The sequence below is a fragment of the Nymphalis io genome, chromosome 19 (assembly GCF_905147045.1).
Source record: "Nymphalis io chromosome 19, ilAglIoxx1.1, whole genome shotgun sequence".
Taxonomy (NCBI): domain Eukaryota; kingdom Metazoa; phylum Arthropoda; class Insecta; order Lepidoptera; family Nymphalidae; genus Nymphalis; species Nymphalis io.
In genome coordinates, this window is record NC_065906.1 from 4588338 (window position 1) to 4616330 (window position 27993).

General features: G+C 30.9%; 1 protein-coding gene across 1 annotated transcript; it reads left to right on the forward strand.

The window, feature by feature from the left end:
* Positions 1 to 20: 20 nt before the first annotated feature.
* LOC126775848 (esterase E4-like) lies at positions 21 to 27993 on the forward strand. Its single transcript, XM_050497984.1, has 11 exons — positions 21 to 136; positions 5464 to 5779; positions 12750 to 12988; positions 15481 to 15675; positions 16133 to 16328; positions 17114 to 17248; positions 17464 to 17599; positions 18616 to 18849; positions 25078 to 25253; positions 25999 to 26282; positions 26753 to 27993. The coding sequence occupies exons 2-11, from the start codon at positions 5651 to 5653 to the stop codon at positions 26964 to 26966; spliced, it is 1938 nt and encodes a 645-aa protein (XP_050353941.1). The 5' UTR covers positions 21 to 136; positions 5464 to 5650; the 3' UTR covers positions 26967 to 27993.

Below are 27993 nucleotides of genomic sequence, written 5' to 3' on the forward strand. Positions count from 1 at the left end.
ATCGAAGACGTATGTTTAAAAAATATCAATCTTAATAGTTAAAGTTAAGGGTTATTAATGATTGTTTATAAAGACACACTTAAGAGGCCAAATTAATAAGTGGAGTTTGTGCTGAATCTAAAAGGAAAAATACGATGTGGGTGACCGTTTATTTACTAATAAAATTATGTAATTAGTAACCAACCTAAATTCTTTACTTTCCTTAGTGTATTTTTAATGAATAACCAATATGAGTTATTATCAATAAAATCAGATGAAAACCGCGTTACTTTTTAATATTAAAATGACAAACATTTTATTTCAAGATACAAAAAAATTAGGCGACAACTAATAATCAAAAAGTGAAATATTTATGGCCAAAAAATTATTTGAATTAAAAAGCTTTTTAATTCAAATATATGACTGGATTCATTAAAAACATTAATTTATTCTTTAAAGTAAAGCTGGTGGCTATAAATATAGGAACGTAAGTATACATAGAGTTCTTTATCAGTTAGTAATTAGAAAATATGTTCTTTTTTATTGTTTGTTTTTTATTTACGTTTGAAATCAATAATGATATGTTTTTACTCCTCTTTCACTTTTATTTTAAGCTTCTTTTGCATAAAGTTTTACTAGATAACATACTGAATAGCCTCTGTAAATCGTAAAAATAATAACCTATCATAAAGTAAAAGTTCAATATAGATTAGATTTATCGTTTTTTTGTCCGAAAATTCCATACAAACAAAACTTTACGTATAATATCTATATCATACTGAAATATTTATAAGTAGATATTCGAAGCTTTCGCGATGTTCTTCATGTCGTCCATTACAGAAAAAATACCATCTGATTTATGTGTCTATTATGTTTTATAATTTTATTTATCTATTGGTTAGCTGTAATATCTTGTCATATAATACAGTGAGGCACCTTATTCTTTATTGACAGTTCTTAGAACTTGAATTATCCTTAAGATGTTTTAAACAACTTAAACTGCAAATGGGTAATCTTGTCAAGAATCGTATTTCACTATTTTATATTTATTTTATTACTACTTTATGTTAATATTAACATTGTGCTCAGTGAAAGATGATAGCTTCGTTCGGAAAATATCTGTACTTGTTTGTCCACAAATTCAACTGAGCAACATGCTTTTAAAACTCAACTCAAAAACACTAAGCTTTTAAAATTCTCTTTAACAAGTATTTGCCCAGCAATGGGCTTTTTGTGGCTGTGGTATTATTTATTATAATTACACATCGAACTTTATTACATTGAAATTGATGTTTATGTATTAATTTGTTACTTTGTAAATAAAGAAAAGCAATATATAAATAGGAGTTCGGCTCTTCTATCGAGTCCAAAGCCCAAATAGCCACTCGAAAACTTGGTATCCTCTCCAAAGTGAGACGTTACTTTACTCCAGAACAACTGCTCAACTTATATAAAGCACAAGTGAGGTCATGTATGGAGTATTGCTCTCACCTTTGGGATGGCTCTGCCAAGAACCACCTTCAGGCTCTAGAGTTGATTCAGAGGCGTGCCAGAAGGTTGATAGGAGACGACGCAATGGTCGAGTCTAGGCTTTTATTATTATTTATTACACGAACTGATTCCTCCAGCCCCTTTTTATTATCGAACGGCCAGGCAAACGCAACCAAAGCGCCATAGGTACACAGTGGAAATTCCCCGCCTACGTACGAAGCGCTTTGAGTCTACATTCATCATTCGCACTGCAAAACTATGGAATGCTTTGCCTGAGTCCGTATTTCCTGATAGGTACAATGTTGGTGTCTTCAAATCCAGAGTAAACAGGTTTCTTATAGGCAAGCGTGCTACATCTTAGACCGTGTCGATGCTTAAGAGCAGGCAAGTCAACGGTCAAACGCTGGCCTATTAATTTAAAAAAAAAGAGTACAATAAGTAAAAACATAGTTTTGCGAATAAAATAAGTATATTTTTGTCATTATTATAATGTTATATAGAGACGAAGTAACAATGTAGTTTGAGCGCGACGCTCAGACGAGAGTATATTGGGGCGGCAAAGATAGGGCATGTCGGCTTAAAAGAGCGTCATGCCGTTAAACGTCACGGTTTACAAATCGGTCTTATCCTTGAGGTGCAGAGATAGATATTTCACGTCAAATCTATGGCAAACTTTGAATTAACACAAGAAATATAATAATTTCGAATTACGCAAATGTAAATAATCTTCCCCGTGGCAACGGGTATGGATATTAGGATAAAATCTCGTTAATTTTATTTTATTCGCCATTTATAATAAAGAGAAACCACAATACAATTGTTTAACAAGTCACGGTGAAAAAAGCAGCTAATTCTGCCTAATAGGTACTATACTATATTCTATGTATTAAAATGTCCTAATGTAATATAAAAAGCAAATTGTTGTGATGATGATGCATTAATTATTACTAATTACGAGTATAACAATGATTTCGCTATATTCATACATATAAATTACTTCAAAAAATTCTTCAAAACAAATTAACGTACAGGCAAGTATAATGTAGTAGTAGTATTATTGTACCTATTGTAGGCCACGGGCAGGTTAAGCGAGTTCTGATCTCAATCTGCACCATTTTTGTGGACACTGCAAAATGTTATATATCAAAGATATTCCTTGTGTGCGTTCATACAATCATCATACAACACTGTTTCGCTGACACTTCAAACCAGACATACAAATACAGAGTATCAGTGTTATCGATAGAATAATTGATGTGGTATCCAATATCCAACTGCACAAAGAGAGCTCGATCAATGATTAATGACAGGACATTCGTGGATACGAAGGTTTTATTAAGATATCCTCAAAGCCGTATTTAAACCGTTCATCTTCATTAAGCTCCCTGCGCTCTACTATATCTATAATACTTTTAACCCATATCGGATCTTCTTAAATTGACCTATAAACCGAATACACAAAAATAAAATCATTGTTAAATTGTTACTTAATGAATAACATATTTTTAAAATTTTACAATAAGAAGTAATAAAATCCGTTGTTTACATAATAACACTTTCACATTGGATGCTGTATTAGTCAGGCGACATTTGTCACTACTTGTTTAATTAAATATATATCATCATATGAATAGTTTGCCAATTGTAAATATAAATATATTTTATTTACATCTATTATATTTTTATTCATAAAATAAATATAGTTTAGGCAAAAATACACGTTTTTTGAGTCAATATAAATAGTTGTTGATTGGTATCTCATGATATATAATTGTAGAAAAAAAAACATTGTTTCATAAAACTTTTAATTATGAGTAAGCCTTTCGCAAGTTAACCTTGAACGATATATTATTTTCGAGCAAGTAAGTACATAACTTAAAAACAATTCATAGTGAGTTTATACCGCTTTGTTCATAGTTATGTAATGTGATATTTCACCATGCATTCTTCATCTATATAAGTAATAGTTAACTTTTTTAACTTAATAAATAAGCAAACCAACTCGGTTTGATTTAGAAAAATGTTAAATATTTGTAAGTATAGTTGTATGTGATGAACACAGTGGCGGATTTACAAATTTTCAAGGTATAAACTGTAAAGTTTTTGTCGCCGTTACCTCTACATCTGTCATATTTTTGCATGCCAGTCCTACTACTGGTTAGAGGCGTTTATTTTCTCCCTGGAAAAACGCGTTTACGCATGTCCCCCACATGAGTATGAGGATATGCGGGAGTCACCGTTAGGGGGAAGTGAACTGGCTGTTCTACTCTAGAATGTGAAATTTTGCTGCACCATTAAATGTACAAGGACAAGTCATCGGCAAAATTTATTGCCGACTTCTATCTGTAAAACATCAGAAAATCGTCAAGAAGAAATATTTTTGATTTTCTTTTTAAATTTGCCGCCCCAAAAATCTATCGCCCTAGGTTGAAGCCTACTCAGCCTGCTGATAAATCCGCCACTGACTAAACATAAGAAACTATATACTGGTCTAGATTCTTCATAAATTGAATGAGCATTCTCTTTCACTGCGGAAACATTTTAAATTTTCATCGGAGCGGTACACAGTGAACGCGGAACTATGAAACATACACTTAGGTCTGCCGGTAAATTAGTTACCTGGAACAGTAACCCATAGGGTTCTGTTTTGTTATGTAATCAAAAGTATGGCCTATCTTTGTTATGTAACGGTCTAGCGCCGTTGACTTTGTATTACGTATTAAGTTCGAGCTTATAATCAGACATTTTTATACATTACTTAATTAAAAAACCTGTTTTATTATTTGTTAAAGAACTTGTATCCGAATTAATTGGTGTTTAATGTAAAAATAAAACAATCGAAATATATTTCAGTTATGTTTTTTCTTAAAAATGAGTTAATTTTGAAATGTTGCGTGAAATAAATTATTATGTAATACTTACATATAATAATGTTACAAAGATAAATGTTACAAAGATAAAGACATACGTTTCAACAAAGGTGTTCATAGAAGCGCCAGTGAGCGTTGATGTCTTTTTCTTACAAAAATGCGCGTTAACTGGAAAATCGAAAAAACAAATAAAACAAATATTAATACTACTAATATACTAAAGAGCTTTTTTTCGAACATTGACAAATGTCACAATGGCAAAAAAAAACAATATTTATTCAATGTCAAAATAGATTACTTCATAGGAGGCGGTTGAAAAATGAATCATATTTTTTAAACGTTTAAGAATTTAAAATAATTGACATTAATTAAGTCCTATCCTTTGCTTATTTCTCTAAATGATTATATCTTGACTTTAACGAATAGTTAGTGAAAGTGCTCGCGATCTAGAGAGTGCAACTTGTTATTTGATTCGAGTATTTGCGATCTTGCGCGTCGTGTTATGTCGTTAGTTTTAATCACAGCCTTTAAATACTATTGTATAATTAATGCAATGTATAATTATAATTGGTTCAAAATGTAATGCTTTCTTAAAAATTGTTGCTCTGTTGCTTTTCTATTATGTACAAAAATAGAAGATTAATATTTTATGTTTATTGACTGGTGGTAGTCATCAATTATTCTACGCAAATTTAAATTATTCACAATCCCAGTCTTGGTAGGCACCACACACTCATCATATTATATTCTACAGGCAAACAGCAATATTACTATTATTGTTTTGTTCCGATTGGTGAATGAGCCAGTATATACTACAGGCAAATATCATCTCAGTTCCCCAAGGTGGTGGCGCTTTGACGATGTAAGGCAACGCGTTGCGATGGTGACGACTTAACATCAGATGGCCCATTTGTCAATTTGCCAACCTTTTTTTAATTAAATAAATTAAAAAAAAAATTTACTAAAATACTTTTTATCTTAACATTGCTAACATATTATAACATCATCAACACGTTGTTGAAATGAAAAATGTTGTGTCACATACAACACTTCTGGTTAGTTTAAGTATTTTTAACCAACATACCAAATTTATTATGCAATTAAAAAATTTCTTTCGTTTCAGATTTTGGAAACTAATCAAGAAATAATTAATATTCATATGCAGCATTGGACAAAGACATATAATATTAATCAGAAAAGATACTTTTAAAATTATGCTGCTCGTTTTATTGCAACCGTGATATTCAATGTAACTCTTATTGAAAAAGTGACAATTATAAAGGAATAAATATAAGAAGACGTAAGTGGAAATGCGTTTTCAGTGGTTGTGTATTGTGTTATTGTGCGCGTCTGGACCTCTGTTAAGATGCGACGCGTTGCCGCCAGCGGCTCTTGGCGATGTTGTTGCGAACGCCGCTAGCAGTTTGAATTCTATGAAGGTAATATATTTTATAGCTACAATAAAATTAAAAATTCATATTAAATATAATATCTAGAATTCGTAAATTTTTGTGAATATTTACTGAATCTGAGGATTAATCAATATTACACTGAAAAGTGTTCTTTAATTATTTGTAATTGGCGTTATCTTAGTTTTTGTAAAGTAAGTATGCTACACAATAAAATTACAAAATTACCGAATATAAAATCCTAGCTAGCCGGATTTCAATATTCCAAAGTATTAAGTAATAACGTATGACAGCGGTCCATACCACGTTAACGCGAATCACGTTACGCTTCGTTTCTTATATAACTTTAAAACGACTAGAATTTTATTCGAGAATCACGTATTAAAGATGGAGAGTTTTATGCGCAATAACTGCTTACATCTTAAAATGTTTAAGTTGCTATTGAACTTTTTTCTATTAAATCAAAGCAGATGCTTTATTTTTGAGATAATTAATAGTATGTACACTATATATCAAATGATTGATTGAATGAAGTATACGAACATATCAAACTGTTAAAAAGTGCAAAAAGCCCAGGACCTGATAGGATAAGTAATGAAATGCTTAAACATGCTACACCTATTCTACTTAACCACTACACACAACTGTTTAACCTCATATTAGAAACAGAAACTGTGTCAAAACAATGATGTTCATCTGACATTATACTCTTATATAAAAAAGGCAATCCTCTAGATGTAGTGAACTGACAGACTGATAAGTCTATTAACTTCTTTATACAAGCTTTTTGCATCGATAATCTTAAAAAGAATATCATCAGAGATTAACGAAGCGCAACCAATAGAACAGACAGGGTTCGATCAGGTTATAGTATGACAGACCATCTGCAATCGCTGGGACAAGTGATAGAGAAATACAAGGAGTTTAGAAGACCTCTATTTATAGCGTTTATAGATTACAGTAAAGCCTTCGATAGTATAAGCCATAATTATATCTGGAACGCATTATCATCATTGAACACGAACACAAAGTATATAAATGTCCTAAAATATATCTATACCAACGCTACATATAGAGTGAAACTCGAAACCAGAGGAAAAAAAAAGAATTGAAAGGGAAGTAAGGCAGGGTGACCCCCTGTCACCAAAACTATTTATCGCAGTTCTAGAGTGTATTTAAAAAACTAGATTGGAAAACCAAGGGATCGAATGTAGGTAGCGTTTATCTGAGTCATGTGAGATTCGCAGATGATATTGTTGTACTTGCCGAAACACCTAGGGAACTCGAAATAATGATACATTCGCTTGACGAAGAATGTGCTAGTGCTAACAATGCAGAGAAGTACACTAAACATTAGAAAAATACATAAAATAATGTCAGAAATCATCAGGCAAAAAAACTAAAGTAACGGATGCTTTAGCACAGGCTTTTAGATTAAAATGGCAATGGGCTGGTCATATCACAAGGCTTAAAGACAATAGATGGAAAACAAAAGTGACACGCTGGAAGGGTCTTATGTATGTATTACTACTGTCTAAGCTAAGCTGAATAAGTCTTCTTTACTTTTGTTCATGTATGCGACATTTAATTGACAGATAAACAAAATATTAATTATAGTCCGACAAGGATATTATGGCACGTTGCCAAAATTTTAATTAATATCGACATCGTATCAAATGTCATATTTTGATAGCCGCTGCAACAGACAGATACCATATGTAATTGGAAATTATTTATAATTTCCATTTAGATCCTATCCATATTAACCGATGGACTACATTTTATGAAATATATAGTAGCAGTAGCTGTTTGTTTACGTATTTACTTACATAAAATGGCTAAAGCATCAATCACTATAATTGTTACACCAGGGAAGAATAAAAACACAAGGAATGACAATCTATTGTTGCATAATTTCGATATCGGTATGTAGTATAGTGATTTACATAAACAATTTTACTTAATTATTTATATTGCAAAACATAAATAAAGTAAAATAACCTGAATTATACTTTATGATCTTCTTGATATAAACCATTCCCCATCTAGTATACCATTGATCAAAGTCGAATTAACTAATTAGACTTTAATCTGATTTCTTCATTTGAAAATCCTATTACGAAATAAAAGATAAATTAGTCAACGAGCGTTTGGTGTGACTATTCTGAGTTTGGTCACCATTACAGAAACTAGAGGTTAGTTTAATATGCTTTCGCTTCGCTTGATGGCGCGTGTGTATTTGATTCTTTATACCCAGATTCCTAATCGTTGGCACATATAAAACTTATTATAACCTTTGTATGCCACGTACGTTCGTTTGGTAACTTCAAGTACAAAACGTTTTAAATTAAGTAAGCCTTAAGACGTGGCACTTGGATTGTGTTGTCAATGAAATTCTAATGTGCTATTTAAAAATTGCTACATTTACGTTTTTAACAAGTTAAATTGTCTTAGGATAATGTTTTTATTGACATTATGCTTTTATTTGTCGCTTCTTAATGGCTCAAAGTTGAAAGTGCTTTTCAGTTGTGATGTAAAAACATATGGTCTATCTACATAGTCACAGTATGAAACCGTGGCATAATAATATAAAAAATGCTCTATGGTTAATTGCGTCTCTTTCTAGAAAGCCTATTGCAAATAAATCGATATATTATTTATACAAAGTAATAACGAAATGTTTAATAATATTTATTCAACTTTTTAAAAGATAAAAAGGAATATCCAAATTAAAAAAAACTATTAATAATAATAATGAACTAGTTTGAATATAAATTTTTATCATGTACAATATTCTTGAGTAATATAACTAAAGGAAGATATTAGGTATGATAACTTTCTGGGTTAATCTATCATTGGCAATAATATGATTCTTCAATATTCTGTAATGACATTTCTTACTTAATGCTACAAATAAGAAAGTGTTCATTTTATGTTAATCGTATTGTCTATTGTTTTAATAGCTCTACGTTTTTTCGCAGTACTTTATAAAAAACCTTGGAGTTTATAAAGCCAATGAAGTTAATATTTCCATTATTATATAACTTATATTAACGTCACATATACTTGCTGATTATTATCAACATCAGAAACCGTTGCATTTATATGATTGATTTGACGATTGACCGGTTTTGATAATATGATTTATATCGAAAATTTACAGATAACTAACAAAAAAAAAACCCAATATTCATTCTTCTATTCCAATTGATCTTCTGTGACGTGCATTAAATGGATATGCCGACACATTTTTCTATAAACTAAATTAGTCGAGTAAAATTTTCTTCATAAAATTTTATCATGTCCACATGTTAGTGTGTCGGTCTTGATTTGTACTATTCAAGAACGACTTATGACAAGGCGATTAGTTTTTTTTTTCCAGCTTGACACTATTTTTGTAGAAGAGTATTTATCTAACGTTTTAGGTATTATTAATATTTAAGTAAATATTTTGTGTTAATCACTTTATTTTCAAATTTGTGGTACCCAATTATTTTTTTCGAGTATGTTAAACACCCATAAGAATCATCTATATCAACATAAAGTCTTATTAAAATAAATAAAGATTTTATTATTTATTTATTTAATGAATTTACTAGCTATTTTTTGTATCAATTATATGTAAATGATATATAGCCCTCTATTTTAATAGATGAATTCAAAGATCAAATAAAATATTAAATAATTAGGTACTTTAAACAATCAGATATGAATAAAAACTTAACCTAGAGTCCTCGCGTTCCTGTGTTTTTCAAGCAAAAAAATATTAATACTACTCAAATGAATTAAAAATATAATATATTTTTTTTTACTTAATAGTTATGTTTTTATATATTGTCCTATTGAGGAGTGACATTTTAGGGAGTGGGAGTTTTTTTTCTATCTCATAACGAGAAAGTAGCGCTAACAAACTTATATAACATACACACATAAATATAATCTTGAAGTATATTATCTTCTAGCCAAACCTTTTTATGAAATATGAAACGAATTAAAAACAATAAAATATTTATAAAGTTGTTGGTATTGAGATGTTTTATTCTTATTAACAGATTAAATAACATAACAGCATCATTGCACAAACATTTCAAAACTTCTAAGCGATCTTCGCGTTCTTAAGTAATTTTTGCATTAGTTGCACTATGTAAATGTAATAATCAATATAATTACCACACAAATTATACAATTATATAACCATAACCATGTCTTCAATATTTGAAGACAAAGTAATTAATCAATAGAACTATTATTTAAGAAAAAAAATGCGACATTGACCATATATTTCACTGGTGGTAGAGCTTTTTGCAAGCTCGTCTGGGTAGGTACCACCCACTCATCAGATATTCTACCGCAAAACATCAGTACTTGGTATTGTTGTGTTCCGGTTTGAAGGGTGAGTGTAATTACAGGCACAAGGGACATAAAATCTTAGTTCCCAAGGTTGGTGGCGCATTGGTGATGTAAGTGATGGTTAACATTTCTTACAATGCCAGTGTCTAAGGGCGTTTGGTGACCACTTACCATCAGGTGGCCCATATGCTCGTCCGCCTTCCTATTCTATAAAATATATATATATATATATATCTATGTTATGGGCCAAGTGAATAATAAGGGCATTATGTATAATGTCCAACCAATCACTTGGCCCATAACATATATAATAATAACATTTAAGCTATACACGCATCAACCATATTACAATAAGATGGTTTTAGTGAGATGCGAAGCAAGTTCTTATAGAATACCACAGCGATGCTGTCGGGAAAATTACTTATAGTAATGACTACCTAATGCGTTGCTGTAGTTACCTCTTAAGTTTAACAATTACTCGATATGTCTTGCACGCCCAGTACCTACCTATTATACATTGGTCGGTCTATGTTAGATATATAAGCTTAGGTTTCAAAAACATTATTTGTACACATATAAACCTACAAAGTTTCAGCACATTCTGATGAACGATGCGTAAACGCATCGTACACAGAATACGAGGAAAAACAAACATTTATTTTTATATATAAGATGACGAATAGTTATGCCTTAAGTTGATAATTATTTAATAACAATTTAAAATAATTGTCAAAAATTTACTTAACCGCTATGTATTACTTAACCTTATGCTTTTGTTGTTACGGCTTATTTCGTATTTTATGCGAACCATCGCCAGAAATGTAAGTATATCTTAGTGGACAAGAATTAAGTGTAATCTTAGGTATAGTTAATAATAATTATCAGGGATTCTATTACCCGTTGGTTATTGCAAAATAGATAACAAAGTTGCAATATTTTAGTCGAGGGCCACCGCTCGCCAATGTGTAGTAGTGCAATATGTTGTGACATTAAACCAATATAGCGACTTTACGAGTAATTGTCAAAATTGCAGACTAGAATGACACTTTTCAATTATCTTCAATCCCCTACAAACTTGTTTCATCTAAATAGGTCGCGGTTTATGATGAAATCGTTGGTTGACTAATATTTAAATGACCATTAATTTTTTTTTCAATGAATTAAAAAAATCCAGTATGAAGCCATGGTTACGAAAAAGAACAATAAAAATAACAAGAAGTTTTACGTTATGTAATGTAATATTTTATTTTCAATTATTTTATAAATATTGTGTGTCTTTATCTATATCTATACTTCTATACTAATGTTATAAAGAGGTAGTTTATGAGGTTGTTTGGGGGTAATTTCTGGATCTACTTAACCCATTTTGAAAATTTTAATTAACCGATTTACCAACAGAATGCCACATAATTTGTGAGTGTCATAGGCTATATATTAACCCGAAAAATGAAACGACTTTTTTGTTGTAGTGGGATTTGCAAAGTAAGTCGGAGGAAAAACGGTCGAACGAAAACGCACAAGCACAAGCGACAGCATATGTCTAACTTATATATTTAAGTCACAAAAAGTTGTTTTTTATATTTAAAAAAATAATTTAAATCTTTAGGTCTTGTTTATTGGTCATATTATCAACAAATATGAATTATTATCAAAATAAGTAAACTTATTGTCAAGTGTTTAAAACAAAAGACTTTTCACTTTTACCGCATATAATTTGGACGAATGGTTAAAGAGATAATACGACATAGGTATGGAACCGTGACCGTGTCATAATCTATCGAGTGATATTTCTATAAGACGGTTTTTTCATATACGTCAATCTATTTAAAAATAAATTGATTTATTACCAAGGAAATTTTATTTAGACAAAAATTCATTTTTTACAATTTGTTCTTTGATGATATAGTTTAAGTGATGGTTTAAAATATAATACGCGAGACAATTTTATTAATGTTCGGCCAATCGATCACAAGTAAAAATGTTTACCGCTCAACGAAGTGGGCACGGGTCAGCTAGTAATTACATAATTTAAATTAAGCCGAAATATGCAAAAGTGAACTGATCCATTAATTTAATTATATGGTTAAATTAATATAATATGATAATTGACAAGTGCATGTTAAGATATAGAGGTCTTAAAAAGAGTAATTTTCTTGTCAAAGCTTTAAAGTTTAATTATGAAATCGTTTTATTTATCATACACAAGTTAATACTTTTAAATTCTGTATATATATATATATATATATATATATATATATATATATATATATATATATATATATATATATATATATATATATACAAACAAACAAACAAACAAGTTATATAGTGATACACATTTTAAATTAAAGGCATCCTAAATTTTGGAAATAATTAAATGATATTAAAGTAGGTATAAAGATTAAGTATTTTTCATAAACAAAACTAAGTTTGAACTAAGCGAGTCATAAAACATTCAAAGCAATTTTTTTATTTATATTTGTTTCTCATTTTCAAAGATAATTTGATTTATGTCATAGTTATATGTAATTGTTTTATTTAGTTGAGTTCGTATGCATGATAGGTAATATCATGCATACGAAACATATATATTACAATATTTATAACATAAACATGAAGTTGACTTATGATTATTCTTTTTTATACAAAGGTGACAGGAGCCTGGCGAAGATTATCAAGTACAGTGAGTGAGTCAGTAGGCTTGAAGTATGCATTACGTCGTCTGCAAGCCGTACCCGCACGAGCGGCGCGCTTGGTACACGCACTTGTGGACCGCATGCGAGTTGGAGGAGGACCTATTATTACAACACAGTTAGGCACTCTAAGAGGAAGGAGGGTCATCGCAAGAACCAGTGCACAGACGCCATATTATAGCTTTAAGGGAATTAGGTAAATATAATGTCTAATAGTAATTTGCCAAATTCTATCTTATTTTCACAAAATAAAACTTAAATTAAAAAATTAAAAAAAAACCTTCGACTCAAAAAAAAACAAAATAAAAGGTAATAATGCCTGCCTATTCAGGTAAAAAGTAAAAAAAAACATAAAATAAAACTTTAAAAGTAATAAATAATATGAATATTGTAAATGTATTAACAATCAAAAAATAATATTAAGGTTTATATAAATATCTCGACCGAATACTTAATACAAGATAATATAATTATTCAAATTAAAAAAAATTCGCGTCTGTGGGCCGCTCAATCTTCTTCTTTATCCAAACCCTCTTCCCAATTCAGCTGGGGTCGGGTCTCCTTGTACTCGTACGTCTGCGCCAGAGAGCTCTGTTCTGGCTTTTCTGTGTACTCGGATTCTCTTTCTGGGCCTCTTTTAGCATGATTGACCACCAGGTTGCGAGCGGTCGCCCTCTTCCCCGCGGTCGGTCCGGGATATTTAAGGCTTTCTTGATGGGGGGACCGTATCGTTGTACCTACTCGGATTACCTACATATACCTAATGTACTTAATGTTAATTTTGATAGGTGGTTAAGTCCATAAATAATTTTATTGATTGAATATTTATTTTAAAGTAGTTTAATATGGAGCTTCCATTACTATTAGAAGCCGAGATGGCCCAGTGGTAAGAACGCGTAAATCTTAACCGTTGATCGTAGATTCAAATCTGGGCAAGCATCACTGAATTTTCATGTGCTTAATTTGTGATTATAATTCATCTCGTGCTATACGGTAAAGGAAAACATCGTGAGGAAACCTGCATGTGTCTAATTTCACTGAAATTCTCCCACATGTGTATTCCACCAACCCGCATTGGAGCAGCGCGGTAGAATAAGCTTCTCCTCAAAAAGAGAGGAGGCCTTAGCCCAGCAGTGGGACATTCAAAAGCTGTTACTGTATTTTTTTTATGTTAAATAAAATTAGAATAAATTAACAATAACTTCAAAAATTTCAATCACACACAATAAAACTTATTATAAAAAAGTTAAGCGTTAATTTAATTGCTTACCCTTAATCAAAATTACATATTAATTTACTATTCTTAATTAATTATTTCAATAAATACTTTATTGTAGTATAAAATTAAAAAGGTTAAGCCTTAATTAAACCGTTGCGGTTTGAAACAAATAGTAATAATGTAATAAATAATATTATTCTCATCCTTTAACTCTTAGAGAATGTTCTCATTTGTAAAAACGAGGTCAAAGCCGAATATACAATAAAATATTTATGGACTTGCTTAATTGAAGAAGGTCAAATTGTAATATTATTTTGATATTGAATCTACAATAACATACATATATCTGTATCCACACATACACATATATAAACACAAACATCTCATCAAAATAACATTAATACAGTACGATTAATTGTATCGGACAACACATGTAATATGTCTTAACGTTATATTGTCGCATCTACTACTGTACGTATTTGTTAGGTCGGAGCTTTTCTGCGTGTCTTTTTACTAAGAAATGAATGAAAACAGCGCCATCTAGTGACAATAATCGGAATTCGAAATTTGAAATTTAATATCGCAATTAATGTCGCTATCGAATAAATAATAAAAACTCGCAATAGGAACTCTGTAGGAAATAATTGAAAACTCGACTCGATTAATAAATGTCAGAATCTATAATAACATCAATGAGACAATATAACGGGGTCCAGTAATATACCTCAATACAGTGTTGCAGAACTATCGATAGTTGACCTCGAAAACTATTCAGGATATCGACAGCACTATCGAAAGTATAGTCAAGTCAATATCGATGGTATCGATAGCTCAACATGAGCAACACTATTGATGACAGCATTACTATCGGTACAATCGATAGGAATTCGGTAGTAACAATTTAATAAAACTTCAATGCTATCGAAAAATCGTTGACAATCGATGGTCCAAAACCAGCGATACTGCCATAGGTATAGGTAGGTATTCATAGGTTGCATGTGTTTAATTTCATTGAAATTCTGCCACATGTGTATTCTACCAACCCGCATTGGAGCAGCGTGGTGGAATAAGCTCCAAACCTTCTCCTCAAAAGGGAGAGGAGGCCTTAGCCCAGCAGTGGGACATTAACAGGCTGTTACTGTTACTGTACTGTTACTATCTGTATCCACTTTATCTGCATATTTCATTAATACAAATTTAAGATTTATTCTAAAAATAGTGCTTTATGTTTATATTTATTTATACAAATAAATGAGAAAACGTTTTAAATTTAATAAATTAAATTTAATTTAAAAAAAAATACTAAACTAATATACTTAAAACTTATACCAAAGATGCAGCATGTTTCGAAAAGGTTTACGGCTGCGCTTCGGAGTTTTATCAGCTTCAAATTTAGACTCTTGATGTGAAAAACGTGAATTTTATGTTCCTGTAATTTATAATAAAACATAATAATATTTTTTTCTTAGATATGCACAGCCCCCTCAAGGCCCATTACGGTTCCGACCACCCGCGCCTTTAGAACCATGGTCAGGAGTTCGAGATGCACTCGAAGAAGGAGCGGTATGTCCACATCGGTTCATGCTCTTCGACACGTATAAAGGTGACGAAGATTGTCTTTTCCTCAACGTTTATACACCAGCGTTGCCGGATAAATTGTCGGGGTAAATACATTTTATTTTCTGGCCTTGTTGATAATTAGCAATATTTGTCCAGAGTGATGTCTGCTGTTTATGTAACTAAATGTTTACTTTACATAATACTTATATTACCCATTTTGCTTTTTAAGTGATGTATTCATTCATGAACATTTGTTTTTTTATTGTAATTTACTTATTCTTATTATAAAAGTAAAGTCTCTCCCTTTTGGCGCTTATTATAATTTAATAATTTATACAATATGGTAAAATAACATAACTAACATATTTGCAATAAATTCGCAAAACTGAAATATATTGTAATTGATTGACAAAACTAGTTAGACAATAAATAGTGAATGTTGGTTTAAATTTAGGGTATTTAAATTGAAACAATTCGTAATATTGCAACAAAAAAAAAAGAATTTAAAAACTAGTCTTTAAATTAATTTTAAACTTGGCTATAATTCGATTATAATTATAGATACAATCCAAAATTGGCAGTTATGGTATGGATTCACGGCGGTGCTTTTGCCGTCGGATCCGGCAACGCTTTTCTCTACGGGCCGGATCATTTAGTTGGTGCTGGAGTAGTATTAGTCACGCTAAACTACAGGCTTGGAGCTCTCGGCTTTTTAAGTTTAGAGAATGAAGAAGTATCTGGAAATATGGGGCTAAAGGTAATTATTTTTATTATTTAAATAAATGGTATAATATGCTAAAATTATACCATTTATTTACCATTGTTACCATTATTTATTTTATTTACTTGCAAAATTGTCTAATTTACACGAATAAAATCTTTGCGTGCTGATAAAAAATTTATAATAATTTCTGGTGAAGCTAAGAACAAAAGTGCTTAAATATGCACTGTAATTAGTAAGCTTTAATTTTTTTTCCTTAGCGATCTTCGCTTAATTTGTGATAATACAAAATTAACAAGAAAACATCTGAATGTGTTCTATGTTGCTTGTCCAACCATGATGATACATTTGTGAAAATCAACTTATATTTCATTAAAATTACTTACACAAAATGTGAGTAGCTTACGTGTTAAAATTGTGTATTAGATATGCTACTTGTGTAATACTTGTGCATCCGACAGCTCATTACCAAAAATGTTGTAAACGGAACATGTTTTGTAATAACAGTTTTAGAAAGACATATGTTACCTTTACGCATACTCAAACACAATGGGACCCTTCTATTATTCCGTTGATTACAGCTTAGGCAACAATCGGACACGGTTAAAATGGTCAAGTGTTATATCTAAAAGTTGCCAAATGTTAATATCTGTGAAAAGAGCATAAGGTAATTGATGATTTTAAATGTTAAGGTGATGCAAGGAATTAAATGAATACATAAAGAAACTCTATCATTGCTACATTTATAAGAAATATTATTATTAATAATTTATTCAAGTTATTTTGTATTTGATAAAAGTTAAAAATTATACATTGTAAAGGATCAAGTACTGGCTCTGAAGTGGGTCCAAGAAAATATCGAGTTTTTCGGCGGTGACCCTCAACGTGTCACAATCTTCGGAGAATCTGCTGGCGCTGCTTCTGTGCATTTACATATGCTTTCATCAGCTTCCCAAGTGAGTACAGACATAACATGAATAACTGCCTAACTTTTAGTATTATGTTCTAAAAAAAATTGGGTCAATTTTTAATAAGTCAGAATTAATGTGAGTATTACTAATTTATGACCGATTTAAAAAAAAAACAATTTTAATTGAATAGGAATAAATTGTTTCTAAAAGTTGACATTGTTATTAATGGTCCCTGTTTGACATTTAATTGTTCCTCTTAGGGTCTATTTCACGGAGCTATAGCTCAAAGCGGTTTAGCTCTATCACCATGGGCTCTTGCACATGATCCCCGCGATCGAGCGTTTGAGCTGGGCAGAGAGCTTGGCATTGACACGAACAGTACTGCTGAGTTGCTTGGTAAGAAATCTATCTAAAATGAGTCATAACATTTTTTTGCACATTTATTAGTTATGATTGAATCATTCTAATATATTATAAAATTTATATATGGTAAAGAAAAACATCCTGAGAAAACCTATATGTGTTGGATGAAAACCTATAAAATGTTTAATCACTAAACCACATTGCAGTAGCGTACTGGAATAAGCTCAAAACGGGTTCCTTAAATTGAGAAGAGTTCTTAGCCCAGCAGTGGGACATAGTTTTTTATGTATAAGCTGTTACTTTTATTTTTACAATATTTTTTGTCTCGTACTTTACATATCAAAAATTGATATATTTGTTTTCTTTAAATATTTAATATATATGTAATATACATGCGATGGTCAAACAGTCACCTTAGATCTTTACGGTGATAATTGTGTCAATGTTAAATTAATGAACGCCGTTAGACGATCGTTTTTGCTTAGTCAATTTTATAAAATTTATATGCAAATATTTGGTAGTCGTGAATGTACTCTATAAGGTCATTATTTTATTATTGAGAAAACGATAAATAATTCAGTCAAAGAGTTTTGAAACTAAATCCTCCAATTTGTATTTGCTTATCTGTAACTCAAAGCTTGTTTGAAGTTAAAGTTTATAAAGTCATATAGCCAACAATATAAGACCAATGTTTTTATATACATTAATATTCGAGTTTTTTATTATTAAAATAGTAGGTAACGCCATTAAAATTCGCAATAAATATTCCTTCATGTCTTTCAAAGAATTTTGATAAACACGTCGTTTAAATACTCTCGTACGATTTCAACTCTGCACATAATCGTAAATCTTACATAAATGGCAAGGTACAAGGTTGATAATTTGTCTCTTTCGGATACCATAGAGTAAGTCCTTGCAATGTTCGCTTTCACATATGTATGAATAACAAGTATAGGTATTTGATATTAGATATAATCGTCAAAACAAAAAGTGATTAATTATTATTTTGTTTAAAAATGGAATATTTTTTTTAAATGTAAATCTTTTAGGCTATCTTCGTGCAACACCAAGTGAATTATTGGTGAAAGCTGGTGCAAGGTTAGCAGTTGCACCGGGAAAATCGGCGGACCTGCAAAACACTGTGTCTCTACCTTTCCTTCCGGTGGTGGAACCAAATATTCCCGAAGCTTTCCTAACAAAGTCACCTAAGGAACTTCTACCGGGAGCTGATGTCCCTTTGCTTACTGGTTACAACGCCCAGGAAGGAATCATACTGTTTAGGCGTAAGTAATTTTTCGTTTTATAAGAGTACAAACAAAGAAACTACGATTAAAGTAATAGTTAAGCAATCAAAGTTCCTTATCATATAAGGAATATAAATAAAAAAATATTTTTAATACTATATGTAATGAGTAATTATTTAATATTACGATTTAATTTAATTCAATAACCGAGAATTTAAAACATTTTTTTTTATTTTAACTTTATTTTAATATTTACAAAGAACAATAGTAGGTATAAATTTTTAATATAAATTAACTAAGTTTTATATAACAATTTCCTGTAAGTCTGACTTACAATAAAAAAATACGATATTTGTCAATACATGCGTAAACTGCTTTAATTAAAAATTATGTTAAGATTTGCTTCATGAGTTTATGATACATCTATTTGACTCGAAGCATAATTCCATAAAGCCTTAGCTGTTTTCATAAAAGATTTAAAATTTTAACTCTTACGAAATAATGTTAATGATAAGTGTTATAAAAGGGGTCAGCGAAATTGTTAAATTAAGTCAATTGAAAATGTAGAATACATGCTCGTACTCTGCCATTACAGGTCATAAAGAGATATTTTACATGTATATATTCTGCTTGTGTCGCGAACCATACATATAAATTGTACGGGTGTTTACCTTGGGTTTATCTTCAGCGATTGGAATTCATTAATAAAAATCCGGGGTATTTGAGATGATTTTTTTTCGATTACCTAGGACTCGGTTTGCCTAGTCCGGTTATAGTAGCGGAAATCCTTCAAAACATTTCGCAAGTGAACGGAAGATTGAGTGACATACTTTTCTCTAACTTTCTCTTACTACTACTTTTCGATAGCTATAAGTAATTAAATACATAAAAGAACGAATTTAATAATAAACTCTGACACTTAAATAAAACAGCTTATACGTATTGTTTAACTCAAAAATTAAATAAAAATACAATAATTACAAAATAGTCAAAAATTAATTTTCATAAATAATCTTATCATAATACCTTAAATAACATCTATTAATAATTTTGAAGTGATATTATTATATCGGATATGCCAGATTTGATGATTTTCTTTTAAATATACATCTTATAACATTGAATGAGCAATTCTTTTAAATTGTATATAAATTTATTTCGTATATCTCCGAAATGGTTCTAACAATTTGGTCCAATTTTTTATTTAAATAAGGTTTTCCTTTTTAAATTTATCTATAGTATAGTATGGCTACATACAATTGTTACAGCCGAGATTGTTTGCCCAGGGGCTAGTATTAAAGCACATAAAATTTAATTGTTGTGTATAATTCTTACCAATTGATAGCATGCATTATATAAACATAGTGCCAAAACCTATTTGTGATTATATAATTTATGTGCTCGAAAAAGGAGTTATGAGTAGGCTGTAGTTAGTTCCGCAATATATGGAGTGTCCGCAGTGGACTGCCTCGTTGGTCTAGTGGCTTGATGTAAGGTCGCAGACCCGGAGGTCCTGGTTTCAATTCCCAGGTCGGGTCAATAAAAAATTATTGGATTTTTCTGTCAGAAAATTCTCAGTAGTAGCCCAGAGTCTGGAAGTTGGAAGTGTGTACACCCCCGTGACTCGAAAAGCAAGTAAAGTCGTTGGTCCTGCGCATGAACTCTTTCCGGTCGTGTCGGATTGCCTTCCCATCGGATTATGAGAGTTAGGGAATAGAGAGTGCAACTGTGCACAATTTTTGCGCACACACTTGTGCACTATAATATCTCCTGCGTAGTTGGCTTATCTCTCTTGAGATTGGCCGCCGTGGCCGAAATCGGTCTGGAGGACATTATTATTATCCCGCAGTGGTACGACGTACTAAAATAAACTCCAAACCTTCTCCTCTAATATAAGATAACGACTTTCCCCAGCAAATTGATAAGTATTAGTTATACATATGTAAAGTGTTTTATATCAATGAAAATCACTTGCATATCAATGAAAATCATTAGGACATGTATAGCAAATGCGACAGATTATAAATAAAACGTAGGTATACACTTACTTGTGTATAAATTATTTAACATAAACAATATTTAACATTAGTACACCGTATAGACATTACGAAAATTACACACGTCTAATCGCCAAAAACTAAGAACATAATGAAATTGCTAGAGCGTGTTTTCACACGGCCTACATTGCATTGCGTAGCTTAGCAAATAACTACCGTAAGTATATTTTGGCACACGTAACTAACGTAATGTTATGGTCACGTATTGTCACATGCTATTTCCCGTCGATGTTAGATAACGAGACAGTGGAACGTAGAATGGGCGATATAATAGACGGCATGGGGACGTGACCTCATCCGTGACTTGTTAGTCGGTAAACTAGATAGTAATTTGAATAGTTTTTGTAAGAAAAATGTCGTAATAGTGTTTTTATTTTGTTTATTGTTGCATTTGTATTTTTTATTATTGAACTTTGGATAAATAAAAAATTTTAAACCGTAAATGTTTATTTTATGATCATGACAAATTTTGTAGTCTATAGCTCAGTGGTTAATAGAAAACGTGGATTTGAACTGGCGGTCATGGATTCAAATCCGAGTCAACATTGAATTGAAAACATTGTATTCTTGAGTCACGAAGCTTTTTCGATCTCAAGGTCTGGTCTGGAAATCAAGGTCTGATTGACTATGTAAGGGAATGGTTTGTATTTCTTACAGTGCCAACGTCTATAGACAATGGTGACCATTTACCTCTAGGTCTATTTGCACGCCCTCTTTCCTGTTTTATAAAAAAAATGATGCACAACGTTATAACTTACGTAAATTATAAATCGCAAATAATTTTCCGAGAAACATTTTACTTATAGTAAAACATTAGTCATATACATTTAGTCATATCTAGATAATATAAAAAGATAGGTACCTTTTTTTTAAAAACGGTTCTCTAAAATGCTGTACCAGTGGTCTAAAACAATGAATCTCAACCGATGATTGTGAAATTAAACTCGGACTAGCAAGCTCTGAATTTTCACGTGCCTAATTCGTTTTTATAATTCACATTTTGCTCAGCAAAGGAAGACAAATCGTGGGGACAATTCGTGAGGAAATCTACATGTGACGGATGAAAATCTGCCACATATGTATCAACGCTCATTGGAACAACGTAGTGGAATAAGCAATGGTTGAATCATCATATAATTGAAAGTATTGTGCTTAAAGATCATATCTTGCCCCGCTTTTCCTTACTTACAAAGTGTGGTGTAAATTTTTGTTTATATTAATAAGTTTAAGATTGTATTAACTAAACTATTTATTACCTGGTATATTATACACTAACTTTCGTAGACAATTTTAAGCATTACTTTACTTTTATAATTTCAAACTTCCAGACCAGTCAGGTCTATAATATTAATAATTAAATAATATATAGATGTATAACGTTATATAAATATTTAGATTATACAATATCACTATCAGTATAATTTATATTCATATATGTATACTCGTATCTACTTAGGATGTGATACTATAACTACTTTACTATATTCGAACTCAAATACGATAGCTTATAAAAATCTAAGTATTAAAAATATATCTTAAGTATTTTTATATCGAAATAATTTGTTATAATTAAAATAATATCTATTTATCAATCTAAATAATATAAATATCAACTTTCCTGGCCTCTACATACTCGGCCAAAAGTAATTACATAAAACGCCTTACATAAATTGCATAAGAGCTGTCTGCAGTGTTCAAAAATCGTCTCGCAAAAATGTATTGTAGCTGCTTTACATAACGAACTTACGAAAATAAAAAATTGTTATTATGTATTTGTAAGGCAACTCTCTGATCTCATAGTGCTTGTTGCGGACAAGATTTAAAATTGAAATATATATTTTTATATATAGAAATATAAGCGAAATTCCACTTATCTCGAGATCTCCTAAACTATCCGCCCGATTGACTTATCGCAGATTTTACGCAAATCATATCCAAAATACTTGTTTCTTCTTATCTACCCGTGAGCAGCCGGAACGATTAACTAGTGTTAAATATATACTAATATTATAAAAAGGTAAAGTTTGTGAGGTTGTAGTGGGTAAACTCTGGATCTACCGAACCGATTTTGAAAATTATTTTACCAATAGAAAGCCACATTATTTGTGAGTGTCATAGGCTATATATTAACCCATAAAATGAAAAAACTTTCGTGGTAGTCGGATTTGCAATGTAAGTTGGAGAAAAAAAGGTCGAACGAAAACGTTTCTCACGAACGCTGCCTTTACAATGAGAGATATATGATAGAGTTCTAGAGAAAAGTTGTAGAGCTTGATAATGCCTACAAAAAAGTCAGCGACAGCATATGTCTAACTTTTATATTTAAGTCACAAAAATTAGTTTTTTATATTAAAAAAATAATTTAAATCGTTAGGTCATATTATCAACAATTATGAATTATTATCAAAATAAGTAAACTTATCGTCTCAAGTGTTTAAAAGAAAAGACTTTTCCCTTTTATTGCATATAATTTCACGAATGGTTAAAGAGATAATACGACATAGGTATGAAACCACGACCGTGTCATTATCTAATCGGTGATATTCCTATTAGACGGTTTTCTTTATATACACGTCAATCTATTTAGAAATAAATTCCTTTATCACCAAGGAAATTTTATTTAGATAAAATTGGTTTTTACGGTATGTTTTTTGGTTGCATAGTTTAAGAGATAATTTAAAATATCAAATACGCGAGACAATTTTAATAATGTTCGGCCAACGCGACTTTTGGCAGTCAGGAAATAAATCATAGCACTCAATACTAACCGAACCACAGTCATAATTTCATCACAAATAAAAATGTTTACCGCCCAACGAAGTTGACACGGGTCAGCTAGTATAATATATAAAAATAATAATGTTAAATATAATTTAATGGTCGTAAAATATTCATGTCTTACAAAAAGATTGTCTATTTTTCAAGTTTACCTACATGGATAAGGGTTTTTGTAATCTTATATATCACACAAATATCGATATTCTTGAGAGTCGAACTTGAAAAAAATAAAGTATGTAAATAGTTAAAAACTCGTCCAGTTTCTGAGGCTAATAAACAATATTAAAACAATATTTAGCTTCTACTTGATTCTAGGCACGCCATAATTGATTTGGTTAAAGTATTTGCTGTATAAACTACCTTAATGTACGAAAACCAACATAGCAAGGACAAATTCTATGACATCAAAAACAATAAAAAAAGAAAAGAACGACTTGAAATACGAAATATGTCGTATTTCAAGTCGTATTTAGAAGTAGTATTATGCTAGTATATATTGATACTAGGTAATAATAATTGTATCAATATTTAGTTTTAATTAACTATAGATTGATACATCATAAATTATTTTCATTTCTTAAATTAAGGTGGTGTGAGGCTCAACATATACAGCATCGCTGAAAAAATCAAAGCGTAGGGTAAAACTAATCGTTTTGCACACATAAAAATTTAATAAAATATATCTTGTAAAGTACGAAATATTTATTTCGTATGTTATATTTATAACAAATGTTTTTATTGTATTTAAAGATACTCGATAAATTAATACAACGACATAAAATAATGATTATACTCTATAATTATCATCTAAATTAAAATGAAGCTAGATTAATGTCTGTAGTAGAATGGCATCCAAAACCAATGTTGCTGACCTATTAATTAAAAAAATTACAATATCAAAAAATATATTTTCAAATGATTACTTTAAAAACTCAACAACAACACGAAAATTCATGGTCTTGCCCTGCCACTTTGTATATACACACTAATAAAAAAAGGAATCATTGTATTAACGAACATAAAAAATATTTACAAAAAAAATTAGGCATTTAAAATACCAACCAATGTTTTTTTTTTATATAAGTAACCTTTTCGCTTTTTAATAATGAGATTTGTATTCTGTATACATATATAGATATTTGGGCGCGACAATGTTCCCGGACTGTAACAACAATTAAATTTAACCGTCCAATATTTTTTTGGTAAAATTTATTAATTTAAAATGTTAAATGAAGAGAAACTCGTCATATAATATCATACTCATTCATCCTATTGAAAATTTGTACAATTGGTGCTGGCAAAGATGTCATCATAGTATGCTAGATGCCGCGCGAGTCAAATTAGTTTTTTATTAAAGAAATTTAGTTGCATAGTAAAACATGCTGGACAATAAGCATATTATGTAAACTAATGAAGGTTACTTTTAATACAGGACTTCAACGATATCCGAAATTATTAAGCGAATTGGATCATGAATTTCGGCGAGCCGTACCGCCAGAGCTGACTTCCTCAGACGAGGAACGTTCGGTAAAGGTTATGGACCACATACGAGCGTTCTACTTTCAGCAGCGCCCCGTCGACATGCGCAATATTGACAGCCTCATTGATGTAAGTTACTCTTTATAAGAATTTATTAAATTATTCGGACAAGAAGATTATTAAAATGATCAACAGTTTTTAACTATACCTATATGGCTAACCCATGTAGTATAGCTTCGACTTACCTACTATTTTAAAGAGCTCTACAAGATAACTCCTAAGTGATTTATGAAGAGTTAATTTAATATTATTTTATAGTACCGTATATACGAAAAAAAATAACATCTAATATTTTGCGTCTTATCGATGTCTGTAGTTAAGTTTGGTTTATTCTTAGAAATTATCTTGTCAATATTAATTCATTATGTTTATGATTAACTCGTAGAGATTATGATACATAAAATATATGAAATATTAACTTTAGAACCATAACAAACAATGACATCAACCCAAAACGGATATCGTATCGGTTTCTCTAGATGACCATGGCCCAAATTACATTTTTTTTTATCGCGAGATGATAAAGCGTACCTACCTATTGACAGATTTTTTAAAAACAACATAAAGTTGATTCCTGTTTGATAACATTTATATTTACTTGTTTACTTTATACTTTTATCAAAATATATAACTTTTGTTAAAAAAAATGAAATAATAAATACACTAATGTTACGTACTGCGTAATAGCTTTATGAATTTTTCGTTTCGTAACGGTAACAATACTCGACTAACACAATAAGTTGTGAAAGAAACAATGCTATCTATTAATTGGAATGTCTTAAAAGTTGGTAATTTCTCACGGTTTTATCAACAGTTGTTCACAGACGTAATGTTCCTACGTCCAGCGCTGGAGACGTTAAAACTACAAGCGATGACGAATCGAACAAGTCCAACGTACTTCTATCGGTTTGCGTTTGATGGTGCCCTGGGTCTGTTCAAGAGGATGCTGGGAATCAATCACCCTGGCGCTTGTCATGGTGATGAAATGGGTTACCTTTTTTACTTCTCGCGGTTTAACTACAGGCTAGACGATGACTCGCCTGAACTCAAAGTTTCCAAAAAAATGGTACAAATGTGGACTAATTTTGCCAAAAGTGGGTAAGTAAAAAGTTTTGTTTGTTTGTGTGTTTACATTAGCCTATTAATATTTATACAGTAACAGTAAGTAACAGCCTGTGACTGTCCCACTGCTGGGCTCCACCACGCTGCTCCAATGCGGTTTGGTGGAAATTAATTAATATTTATACAAAACAATAACTAAAACCTTATCTGTTAGTTATTTCTTTTTATTCTTTAGCGCCATTTCGTTACCTTTTAAGGTCAAACTGAATTTAATGCTATTTAATATTATTTAAGGTATAATACATCTTAGAATTTACATTTGATAACACATTAACGATGTGAGTAATACATCAGGTCGCATTCTGCTTGTCCTATAATGAAAAATAAAAAATAATATTGTTCTAATATGTAATTTTTTATAGTATTATTTTAATAAACATGATTTATTATTTTGAAGAAAAAAAACAGACATTAAAAATATTATACTTTTTTATTATTGTTTTCAGAAATCCAACGCCTACAATCGATTACGAATCTGTAATGGACTTTAAATGGCTGCCAGTCAACGATACATCTCATATCAACTATCTAGATATTACAGGAAACTTTACGCTTGAAACAGACCCTGAACCCAAAAGAATGCGCTTCTGGGATTGGCTATTTGAGAATTATGCCAATAAACGTACCAACGATACTGAACGTGCAAGTGAAGTTAAATAAACCCCTAAGTGAAATTCATAAACTATTATAACAATGTATTTAAAAGTGTCAGTGCCGAGAGTGATGAACTCTTTATTACTAAATATTTTTCGTTAAGTATTGTTTATATTGTATTTTCCTCAACAGCTGAGAAACCACGAAGTGTTATTGTATCTGTTCGTTTGTATGTTTCTATAAAAGTAAATCTTTGAGGCCATAACTAGACAGAAACACAACAAATCAGTAATATTGCAGATGGCCTCCACATCATAAAGTGTTATATGGGCATTGTACGAAATATATGGATTTTTGATACTTTTTAATAATTGTAGTACAATTTAAATGTGTCATTTTTTTTTAAAAATCAATTAACTTCAAAGTACTGTACTTTAAAACCAAATTTGTATATAAATCCGAAAAGTGGTTGATGCTGATTTATATATCAACCATTATCTCATGGTCCGGGAGGTAGCGTTGCATTTACAAAAGTCATAGTATGCCGGCTGATGTTGACAACGATAGTTGATCTTATATTAATAAGCAAACCGACCATCAGCTGCCCTAGTAGCGTCGGGTTTGGCTGTGGGAGGGTGTGTCTCACTCTTTACTGGGTCAGCTGACGGTCTTTCCACCCTTACCCAGGCTGACGATTGTTTTCGTATTTTCAAATATTTAAGCTCATATTATTTTACAAATTCATGCGACCATCCATGCGAGTTGACGATTATTTTCCAGCTCAGCATGATGTTAACTATTCATGAGAAAAGTTTCAGCTGACATACTATAACTTTTTTTTTCTTTTTTTTACCAATTTCGCAATCTCCCACAGCCAAACCTACTGTTGGTGCGTCAGCTGACGCTCGGTTCTTGGATTATGGCAATCGATCGGCTTAAAATCACTACCGAAAATGCAATGCTACTTCTCGGACCATCAACTCTCATTAGGTGGTACAGTTTCCTATGTCTCTCATCTTCTTAGTTAATCTTAGTTTAGCATCTATGTAAATACGTATCTAGTAATTGTTAAAAAAATAAATTTAAGTATTTA

Excerpts from the sequence above, each read along its gene's own strand:
- LOC126775848 (XM_050497984.1), top strand. The coding sequence starts at position 5,651 with ATGCGTTTTCAGTGGTTGTGTATTGTGTTATTGTGCGCGTCTGGACCT. Across the intron at positions 5,780-12,749 it reads GCAGTTTGAATTCTATGAAG|GTGACAGGAGCCTGGCGAAG; the intron begins GTAATATATTTT and ends TTTTATACAAAG. Across the intron at positions 17,249-17,463 it reads TGCTTTCATCAGCTTCCCAA|GGTCTATTTCACGGAGCTAT; the intron begins GTGAGTACAGAC and ends TGTTCCTCTTAG.